This window comes from Thamnophis elegans, chromosome 3 (genome assembly GCF_009769535.1).
Source record: "Thamnophis elegans isolate rThaEle1 chromosome 3, rThaEle1.pri, whole genome shotgun sequence".
Lineage (NCBI taxonomy): Eukaryota > Metazoa > Chordata > Lepidosauria > Squamata > Colubridae > Thamnophis > Thamnophis elegans.
Window position 1 is genome coordinate 149,831,457 of NC_045543.1, and position 10,977 is coordinate 149,842,433.

A 10,977-nucleotide genomic window follows, 5' to 3' on the forward strand; every position below is an offset into this window, starting at 1 on the left:
TCGGTGGATGTGGGCGGAGGGGTGCCGTTTCCAGCCCCCAATCCCGGGGAGGTGCCGCCGTGGGGCTCGGAGTCCGTTCAACTCGCTTCCCTCGCAGCGGCTCGAGGAGGCGGCAGGCAAGGCAGCCCGGCTCCTCCGCCCGTGGAGCAAAGACCTGAACCCCGGACTCCGCCCGCGGGACTCCGGCAAGGCCAGCAGATCCGCCTCCCACCCCCCCGTCGGTCACTGGCCTCCCTGCCCGCCCCGAAGCGCCGCCGGGGGAGGGGCTTCTTTTTCCCGGGATTTCTGCCCCGCCCACGGCGATGAGGCTCCTCCCCTTTCCCCGACAGCCTTCGCGGCCTCCCATTAGAAAGCGGCGCGGCCGCCGAGGCTCCGCCCAGCCTGAGGGGCGGGGCCTGCTGGAGACGCGAAGGGGGCGAGGCGCCTGCTGGGACGCGTAGTCCGAGGAGCGTCATGGCGGCCCCGGTGCTGCCGTTGCTGCTGCTGCTGAAGCTGCTGCTGGCGGGGACGGAGGCGGGCGGCGGGCTCTACTCGCGGGAGGCCAACGAGGCCGCCGCCTCCTCCCCCTCCGCCGAGTTCCGCCTGGTGCGCCTGAACCAGCTGTGGGAGAAGGCGCAGCGCGTGAGTGGCTGGCTGGGTGGCGGGCGGTTGGAGACCCCTGGACCAAACCAAGGGGCTCAGGCGTGGGGGGGGGCGGCGAAGGGAGGCGAGGCGGCGGGGCTAACGGGGCGGCGGCGGCCTCTCTCCCTCCCTGCGGGCAGGTGGGGCTGCCGGCGGTGCGCCTGGCCGAGCTGCACAGCGACCTGCGGCTGCAGGAGAAAGACGAGCTGAGCTGGAAGAAGTTGAAGGCGGCCGGGATGGACGAGGACGGGGAGCGGGAGGCCCGACTGAGGCGCCGCCTGGAGGGTGAGACAGGAGCCGCTAACCCCCCCTTCCCCCTCCCCCGCCTTCCTTCGCGCCCCCCCCCCCCTGGTTTGGTCCAGGGGTCTCCAACCTTTGGCCCCTTTAAGGCTGGTGGACTTCAACTCCCAGAATTCCTCAGACAGCTTTGCGTTGCTTTGCTTGCTGAGGAATTCTGGGAGTTGAAGTCCACCAGCCTTAAAGGGGCCAAAGGTTGGAGACCCCTGGCGATAGCCTGTCTCAGCTCCCCCCTCCCCCCCTTTGCTCTTCGCCTCCTTTGCGAAGGGGAGGGGAGGGGGCTTCCTTCCTTCCTTCATTCATTCCTTCTTTCCTTTTCTTTCCTTCTTTCTTTCCTTCTTTCTTTCCTTCTTTCTTTCCTTCTTTCTTTCCTTCTTTCTTTCTTTCTTTCTTTCTTCCTCCCTTCCCTCCCCTCCCCTCCCCTCCCTCCCTCCCTCCCTCCCTCCCTCCTTTCTTTCTTTCTTTCTTTCTTTCTTTCTTTCTACTCCTCCGGTGGTTCTGGCAGGCGCCCCTCCCAGTTAATCCATCACCGGCCTTCACCTATTAACTCCGGGGAGGCTAATGGGCGGGGAGGGAGGGGGCTTCGTGGTTGGCCTTTAACCCCGCAGTTGGGCTCCCCAGCGTCGCCCGAGTCCCCCGGCTGCCCTTTCCCCGCCGGGCCGCTTCCAGGTCAGCCCTTTCCCTCCCATTGAGGGGCTCCTGGATTCTGCGTCCCTCCGCCCCCCTTCCCATGCTTTTGGGCTGCTCTCAACTCGGCGCCCCTGTTTAAATCGAGCCCTTCTCTCCATGGTCGGTCTCCCCTTCCCATGTATGGCGATTCTCTATCCTCCTCTTCTTCTCAAGACGCTGTACGAGGAACAAGCGGTGGCTCTTATTTTACTACTTATTGCTTAAATGTTTCTGCCACCCATCTCCCTGTAAGGGGACTCTGGGCGGCTTACAGATTATAAAAAGAGCAAGCAGATAAATAATTAAAGTATTTCAACAGTGCAAGTTAAACATTTTATACAAAAAGCCCACCAAGATTAAGAGACAACAGAGGGATGAAAGTCTTTTAACTAGTTCTATTAACTATTAACGTAATTAGTTCTATTTAACTATAGGATGCATTGTCTTTCATTACTGGTCATCCGGTGCTAAAGGTCAGAGAGGCAGGAAAATCGAGCAGTAAGAAGTAAATACAGGACAGCAAAAGTCTCTTTTTCCCAGCAATAATTGGATTATGTCTTTATTTACCTAGCTCATATTTGCTGTTTTCTTTTGTGACAAGCTCTTCTCTTCGGGCTTCATTGTCACAATACTTTGGGCAGAGAGGACCACTGGTTTGAAAGAGTGGAGAGTTCTTTCAGCGGTTCCAAGAAGGCTCCATGTGAGAGTGAGCTTGCATTGGGAATACAAGCATTCTCACAATCCGATGGTCCACTTCACGAATCTCTAATTCCTAGGCTGCTTTGGCAATGAGACACACACACACTGCAGACTGGCTAAACCAGAACACTTTTTATTAGGAAAGTTCAAAGAAAGCTAGTCAGCAGTTTAATACAAACAAAGGATCTCACAGTATGTTACAAATCACTTCTTGATTACACATTCTGGCAGAAAGGCAGGGAGGAGGGACAAAGGGTACTCTTTGATAAGGGGAAGTTAGGAAGTATAGAATTGTAAATCACATTAGGCATATGGGAGTGACTGATTTGTTACACGAGGCGGCAAAAGGATGCAAGGCTAATTCTGTGTGTTTATATCTCAGATAATAGAGGCCTCTCATCTCTGTGTGTATCTGTGTATTGCTATTCACATAGACACTCGAAATGAATTCGGCTTCCTTATCTAAAAGCTTTCCCAGGACTGTTTTTTCCATATGGCTCTTGGCAAATGTTCACTGGGACTCTTTGATCCAGATAGAATTGATCCAGATAGAATATTCTATCCTATCCTATTGATCCCAGCTAATTTCACCCAGCCAATTATGGGGTAATTTCCCACAGCTCCAGACCCCTCTGATTCTGTTGACCCTGAGCACATACAAACCTCCAAGCACCCTTGGGGATTCTCAGAAAGAGGGCTAATGACCAGATGAATGCAAGGAATAGAAATCCTTTCATTCCTCACAATTCAGCCAGGACCGAGGAAGCTTCTTGGATGAGAAGCGAAATGAATTCAAGGAAAAGCAAAGTCCAGTTTGAAAAAGTGCGAAGTACCCGTGGTTCGCCCATGAGGCCAATGTTGAGAAAAGACACGGACATGAACTTTCTCGGGATGGAGCGACCCAGATTGGGGGTCTGGGAGCCCCTTTTATTGAGATAGGACAAAGGCAGGAGGAGCAATCAGCATGTGACTTAAGACAGCCTGTAAAAGTACAATTTCTAATCTACTGTTCAGGGAAGTTCTGTCTATATATGGTCAAATCCTGGGCGTAATTGGTAGGGCACATCTCAGGATGTTATGTTATGAACTATCAGAATGTTATGGAGTTTTAGGAGTTTGTTTTCTCCTGTGTGGTTCAGCGTGGCTCTGCATGTCCGGGATGAACTGGGCCATGGGTGTCCCACACCTACACAAGGAACTATATTACAACACTGCTCTAAATGCACAGTTCAACTGGACTGAAGCCTGCCTTTTCCATTTTTCCTTCCTGGCCCCACTTTTTTTGGGGGGGTGGGGCTCTGTTTTGGGCGGTTCAGTTTGCCAAAGTCTTTCCTGCCAGAACTGGCTGGGTCTCCTGCTGTGGCCTGAGCAAAGCAAAAGGGAGACTTCTCTCGCAAGGCCTTTGCCTTCTGCCTATCTGGACCCACCTGGGGTCGCTTTGTGCTTTTTAAATGCTGATGCATTCGCTGTTGGCTTCTATATGGCTTTTGATCCCCAAGGCACCCAGGTCTGTTTTGCACACTGCCGCTCTGGATGAATTCCATTTATTTATGTCCACTCCCTTGATATTTCCCTGCCCAAATCTGGGAATTTGCATTTGTTCCCTAAATTTATCCGGCTGCATCCGTCCAAGACTGGACTACTGCAATGCGCTCTACATGGGGCAGCCCTTGAAGAGCATTCGGAGACTTCAGCTTGTCCAGAATGCAGCCGCGCGAGTGATTGTGGGTGCACCTCGGTACACCCACGTTACACCTATCCTCCGCGAGCTGCACTGGTTACCGATTGGTCTCCGGATTCGCTTCAAGGTGCTAGTCGTCACTTATAAAGCCCTTCGTGGTATTGGACCTGGGTACTTGAGAGACCGCCTGCTGCCAATTACCTCCCAAAGACCCATTAGATCGCACAGGGTCGGCCTCCTCCGGGTTCCGTCTACCAGCCAATGCCATCTGGCTACTACCCGGGGGAGGGCCTTCTCTGTGGCGGCTCCGGCCCTTTGGAACGAGCTCCCTGCAGAGATTCGGACCCTCACCTCTCTCAAGGCCTTCCGAAAAGCCGTTAAAACCTGGCTGTTCCGGCAGGCCTGGGGTCGATGAGTTCCCTTCCCCTCTCAAATCGTGTGGCTGTTGGTTATTTTAAATGCTCTGTATTTTTTGTTGTAGTTTTGTGTTTCCCTTCCCCTCCTTGGGTTTGTGTGCTGCCCTCAGTCCCATTGGGAATAGGGTGGCATATAAATAAAATGAACCTCGAACCATTCTTCCAGCTGTTTAGGACCCTCCTAAGACTGATTCTCTTCAGTGTTGCTGTGCGATCAGAGGAACTGCATTTTTTTTTCCAAAGCCTGAACCGGTTGATCATTAATTGTTTTCAGGCCTGGCCACAGTTTAAACATTAGAAACGATCCTTGGCTCCAATTGTTGAGAGAGGCATTGTTTAATAGAAGTCAAGTGTATTGCAGTAAAGTACAGCCAGAACCAAGAATCGCTTGCCAAAATCCCTAAGTTCAAGTTGTCCCTCCCTTAACTCCCATCGCTGACCCCTGCGTCCAATCTCCTGCAATGCGCTCTACATGGGGCAGCCCTTGAAGAGCATTCAGAGACTTCAGCTTGTCCAGAATGCAGCCGCACAAGTGATTGTGGGTGCACCTCGGTACACCCACGTTACACCTATCCTCCGCGAGCTGCACTGGTTACTGATTAGTCTCCGGATACGCTTCAAAGTGCTAGTCGTAACTTATAAAGCCCTTCATGGTATTGGACCTGGGTACTTGAGAGACCGCCTGCTGCCAATTACCTCCCAAAGACCCATTAGATCTCACAGGGTCGGCCTCCTCCGGGTTCCGTCCACCAGCCAATGCCATCTGGCTACTACCCGGGGGAGGGCCTTCTCTGTGGCAGCTCCAGCCCTTTGGAACGAACTCCCCGCAGAGATTCGGACCCTCACCTCTTTCCAGGCCTTCCGGAAAGCTGTTAAAACCTGGCTGTTCCGACAGGCCTGGGGTTGATGAGTTCCCCTCCCCTCTCGACTTGTGTGGTTGTGTGATTCTTGGTTATTTTAATTACTTGTATTCTGTTCTATGTTCCCCTTTTCCCCTTTTGAGTTGTTCGCCGCCCTGAGTCCCTCCCGGAGAAGGGCGGCATACAAATAATAAAATTCAATTCAATTCAATCAAATTGAAGCAGGATGTTTCCAGAAAGGCAGCACCTGCCACCACCTATACGAAATGGTCCTGAATGTGCACTTTTTTTTGTCCAAAATACGTCGTTTGGTGGATCAGATTAAGGGTCAGTCCACTCTACGGCTGGTGGGTGGAATTTCCCAAAATACAGAAAGCACTAGATGCTCCCCCCCCCAAAAGAGTCCACTGGCTGCTCACTCCCAGTTTCACAAAACTGAAAATAAACCTTAGTGGTCTGTGCAAAAACCGCCTTCTTGTTTGGTTCCCTCCAGTAATTATGACTAAATACGGCTTGAGTGGGAAGAAGGAGGGGCAGCAATGGGAGACCAACCACATCAAGGAAGGCTTCGCGCAGGATGGCCTTGGTGACCCCCGGCTGGAGAAACTCTGGAACAAGGTTTGTCTGGAGCCTTGGGGGGGGGGGGGGGGGGGCGACTTAGAGGAGGACTTCCGGTTTTCATTGATTCAGAGATTCGTTTACTGTTTCCGAGATGGAATTCTGGAGAGCCATACTTGAGGGGACAAGAGGCTCAGTTGTATTGCGGGGAGAAAGTTTCCCACCCATTTTTGCAGTCTATAACCTGGTTGGGAGGGATAGTGAGTCCTCCTTTTGTTTAGGGCCTTAAGGGGCTACAATGATGCTCTTGCCCCGCCACCCAGATTTGTGCTCCCCAAAGCCCCGTTTGGCAGAGATTGGCTGCCTATTCCTGGTGGTGCCCGTCATTCTCATCCCACAGGGACACTCCGGTAACCGGGCTGGGGGCAGCCGATCTTGCCCTCCTCCTGCTCTGGGAGACCCCCCTTGGGCTGCCTGCTGCTGGCCCAGAAGAATGCCCGCCTTCTGTAGCAGCTCCCCCTTCCCTTAGAACTGGGGGGCGGGAGTGATGCCCAGTAGCAAAATCTCTTTCCAGAGAAGAGAATCTCAAGGAGGTTAATTATCAACTTTAAATGGCTGCTAATCTCACCAAAGGCAATTTGGGTGCCATACAATAATCCCATACAGCTTCTGTGAGAATCATATAAATATATAAAAGCAGTGTTAAAAATTCAATATTAAAAGTACTTGTGTTAATGTTTAATTTTAATATTAATTAAAGCTAAAATATTAAATGGTTAGATTCCCCCCAGGAAATCTTATCTTCAATATCCTATTGAATAGTTTTCGGAAGCGATTCTTCCACTGAGCAGGGAAAGAGTTGGGAGTGACCCTCACCCCGGCTTCCCCTTGGATCTCTCTCCCAGGCCAGAAGCTCCGGGAAGTTCTCGGATGAGGAACTGGAGAAGTTGTGGAGGGAATTCCAGCACCACAAAGAGAAAGTCCACGAATACAACATCCTGCTGGAGACCATGAGTCGGACAGAAGGTACAGAGAATGGCAGGGAGGCCCCCCCTAAGCCGTGATAGGCGCACGGCTGGTTCAGGTGGCCCTTGTTTAGTTACAGTTGTCACTGTCAGTTCTGTCATTAAGAGAAGCAGTCTCTAAGCAGGAAGCCAGTGACTGGGACTGCTTTCCAGTCTGGCAGGGGGAATCCGTGTCTCCCCTTTGGCTCTGAGGCTCCTGCCCAGTGGGAAGAAGAGCTGGCACGAGGGCAGACGCCCAAGGGAGCCTCTGCTCCCCTTTCTGTCCTCACCACTTTTGCTGAAGATCCAGAGCTGGCACGAGGGCAGACGCCCAAGGGAGCCTCTGCTCCCCTTTCTGTCCTCACCACCTTTGCTGAAGATCCAGCCCCCCCCTCTCCACTTGCAGGGCCTTTCTCTGGCGAATTGGCAGGAGCCCCCCCCCCCGCGCTCTTCTGAGCAAGAGACCCCGTGTTTTCTCCCTACCTTCGTGAATGTTGATCCGGGCGGGGCTAGTGAGGCCTGTGTGCTGTGAGACCGGTGGTCTGGGCCCCAGGTGGGCCTTGGGTTGGTGCCAGCTCCTCTCCTCGCAGATGTCCACAAAAACACGATCGACCAGCCGCTGGAGGAAGAGAGCGCGGCCTGGAAGGAGCTGCTGCATCGCAAACACTCGGAGCTCAAGGAGCAGCTGCACAGCATCAACCAGGGGTTCGAGCGCCTGCGCAAAGTCAGCCACCAGGGCTACGATTCTGCCAGCGGTAGGCGCTCCCTCCCCCTCTGGGGCTCCCTTGGGCTGACCAGGTGGTGGTGGGCAGGGCGGGGGAGGCGGCCAAGCAGCAGGCCCAGGGACTCCTCCCTCTTAGTTGGCCTAAGGGCCAAGTGTGGGGCTGGCTGCCTGGAGGCTCTGGAAGGAAGCCCCAGGTGTGTCTGCAGCTGCTCTGAGGCTGGAAGGGGCGCCGGCTGGGAGGACCTCTGATTGGCCAGGAAAGGCCAGGCGGTCTCAGCCCTTCTTCCAGGACGGTTCTGACCGCCCCTGCCAGTCACCCACGGGGTTCGGCACTTTTCCTCTGCCTTTTTCCCCAAATGCATCCTGCGGAAGTCTCTGCAGACACACACAGAGATAATTGATAATCGGCCGACGTTGTGTTCAGCCCTGAAAATCCGTCTTTTTTTCCTCCTCCAGAATTCGAGGAGCCCCGTGTGATGGACTTGTGGGATTTGGCTCAGTCAACTAACTTCACAGAGAAAGAGCTCGAATCCCTTCGGGTAGGCAGCCTGGGTGCATTGATTACCTTTGCTCGTGCGTGAGAGGCCAGGCCCCTGACCTCTGCCCTTCGAAGAGGGCACTTCTCTCACGGGGCTGGGCTGCTCGTGGCCGCCAATGGTGCACCGCCCAGGGCCCCTTTCCACAGACTAAGGACAGGCATAGGTACTACAAAGGCCCCTGATGTTTACTCTTCCCATGGCTCTTGAAAGCACCCGCGGCCCTATGGCTGGTCCCTAGAAAGGAAGGGGCCGTTGAATCCAGCCACCCGGTCAGTGCAGAGTCCCACCGGAGGGTGTCCCCAACAGGTGGATGTCCAGGCAATGCCCTTGTCCGGTGAACGATCTGGAACTTGTAAGTTTGCACATTTGGAGTGCTCAGCTGACTTACTCGTGTATTTTCTCTGGCACGGCAATAGCACTTAAGAGTTATATACCGCTTCGCGGGGCTTTTACAGCGTGACCCGTCAAAACCGCGCTCGACTAAGCCGCGCCCGATTAAACCGCGTTGCTGACGTCAACAGGGCGACAATAGCCAGCACGGAGAAAGAAGGGTGCTTTAAATAGCGCGTTGAAAGCAAGCCGATTCAACTTAAGGTAAGGGTTAGGTTTAGGGTTAGCTTTAGGGTTAGGTTTAGAGTTAGGTTAAGGGTTAGGGTTAGGTTTAGGGTTAGGTTAAGGGTTAGGTTTAGGGTTAGGTTAAGGGTTAGGTTTAGGGTTAGGTTAAGGGTTAGGTTTAGGGTTAGGTTTAGGATTAGGTTTAGGGGGGTTAGGGTTAGGTTTAGCGGTTAATTTTAGGTTTAGGGTTTATAGCGTGCTTCTATCTCCGCGCTGTTGTCGCCCTGTTGGTGTCAGCGACGTGGTTTAGTCGGGCGCGGTTTAGTCGAGCGCGGTTTTGTGGTGGAACCCTTTTACAGCCCTCTCTAAGCGGTTTACAGAGTCCACATATTGCCCCCAACAATCTGGGTCCTTGAGTCAACCTTGAGCCTGGTCAATTTGTCAATTTTAATAGATTTGTATGCCGTCCAATCCCGGAGGACTCTGGGCGGCTTACATAAAAGACAGTTTAAAAAAGAAGATATTAAAAATTTTAAATATAAGACAATACAGATTAAAACAGGACACAACATGCACTCGGTCTTAGTGGGGCTGAAGGTCAATCCAGATCAGTAGCCCCAGGCTTGCCGGAACAGCCTGGTCTTAACAGACTTTCGGAAGGCCGAGAGACATTCAAACTGCCAAATTGTAGGCAGCCAGCAGAAGTAGCTTGCAGCACTGTACTCTATAACACTGTGCCACCGAGGCTCAGGACTAGGAAGTCTTCCATAACCAGAGCGGCTGCCTCCCCCCCCCCCCCATTTTGAAAAGGGCCTGAGTGGTTGGCCTGTTTGTAGCTGAGACGGTTTGTGGGGTTGTGTTGCTGTGCCTGCGGAAGGTGGCAAGTGCTGGTATGGCTTGGAGTGGCTGGCTTTTTGGGTTTTCGCATGACTGACGAGGGCCCATTTGGACAGAGGCATGTTTTGCATCTTAGGAAGAACTGAAACATTTTGAAGCCAAAGTGGAAAAGCACCACCATTATCAGAAGCAGCTGGAGATCTCCCACCAGAAACTGAAGCACGTGGAGGGGACGGGGGACAAGGAGCATCTCAGCCGAAACAAGGAGAAATACACGATGCTGGAAGAGAAGACGAAAGAGCTGGGCTACAAGGTGGGCAGCAGGGAGGCCTCTGCTCTGGCTTTCTGCCCCTCCCGGGGGGTGGGTGGGTGGGTGGGTGGGTAGGACACAAGGGCAGAGAAGCTGCTAAATCCTCACCCATCTAACCTGGACTGCATCTCTTGCCTGGGTTCCAGACTAAGAAAAAAATCCCAAACCATAAAATTATTATAACCGAAATTAAACTGGCATCATGAAATGCGTTAAGAGGAGAGGGAGCAGCTGTGCTGGTCTGGGTGGGGTGGTCCCAAGCCCCTCCATTCTGGGCCAGAGTCCCCTCGGAGGCTGCCGCGAGCCTTGTGAAGCCCTCTCCCTCCACTCCCACATAGCAATAGGCTTTGACCCTGACCAGATAATGCAGGGTGGGTATGTGGGAGACCACCATGGCAGCAGAAGGGATGTGGCCCTCGGGTGACCAGCTGATGGGCCCCTGGCATTTACTGAGTTTGTTGGGTCTCCCTGTGGGGCGCTTCCCAGTTCCTGTCCTCCGGGTGGTACCTTTCCTCAGAGCACCTGTGGGGACCTTCAGGGCAGGGAAGTCAGAATTATTTCCAGAAATGTAGAGCAGCCAAGGAAGCAGAGCACACCTTCCTTTATCAATCCATATCCTGTGGTTTTAAAATCCTGAAGCAGAAAAAAAAAATTTTTTTTAAATGAAAGGGCAGAGTGGTTTGGGATTGGCAGATATAAACTAAGTTTAGTTTAGCCGCCCGGAGTCCTCCGGGATTGGGCGGCCTATAAATCTAATAAATAAATAATAAATAAATAAATAAATAAATAAATAATAAATAAATAATAAATTAATTAATAAATTAATTAATAAATTAACTAATAAATTAACTAATAAATAATAAATAAATAATAAATAAATAAGTTAAATTAGAGCTGAAATGTCTAAAATCTATTTAGGTTGAATAAGATCCATTTTCTCCTTCCAGGTCAAGAAACACTTGCAAGATTTGTCCGGCAGAATTTCGAGAGGCCTCCAGCACAACGAACTCTGAAGCTTCCTTTGCATCATTGCTCATCATTCAGTCCTGAAACGTAGATGTTCCCTGGGCTTCTGCCGCAGCTCTTCACTGACAATTGGGGGGGGGGGCGGTGTTTTCCTGATAAAAGTCTTTAAGTCCCGATTCCACCCAGGTGGGGATTCTTCATAGCAGTTCTGGATGCTTGTTAGAGCCGAGGTGGCGCAGTG

At 52.4% G+C, this 10,977-nt stretch overlaps 1 protein-coding gene across 1 annotated transcript; it reads left to right on the plus strand.

The window, feature by feature from the left end:
• Positions 1–406: 406 nt before the first annotated feature.
• On the plus strand, positions 407–10,977 carry LOC116506691 (alpha-2-macroglobulin receptor-associated protein-like). Its single transcript, XM_032214552.1, has 8 exons — positions 407–621; positions 762–906; positions 5,737–5,861; positions 6,707–6,827; positions 7,396–7,560; positions 7,986–8,068; positions 9,597–9,773; positions 10,718–10,977. The coding sequence occupies exons 1-8, from the start codon at positions 454–456 to the stop codon at positions 10,781–10,783; spliced, it is 1,050 nt and encodes a 349-aa protein (XP_032070443.1). The 5' UTR covers positions 407–453; the 3' UTR covers positions 10,784–10,977.

Bases quoted from the DNA above. Each gene is read 5' to 3' on its own strand.
- LOC116506691 (XM_032214552.1), top strand. From the start codon at position 454: ATGGCGGCCCCGGTGCTGCCGTTGCTGCTGCTGCTGAAGCTGCTGCTG. The intron at 6,828-7,395 runs GTACAGAGAATG...CTCTCCTCGCAG, and splicing joins GACCATGAGTCGGACAGAAG to ATGTCCACAAAAACACGATC. The intron at 7,561-7,985 runs GTAGGCGCTCCC...TTCCTCCTCCAG, and splicing joins GGGCTACGATTCTGCCAGCG to AATTCGAGGAGCCCCGTGTG.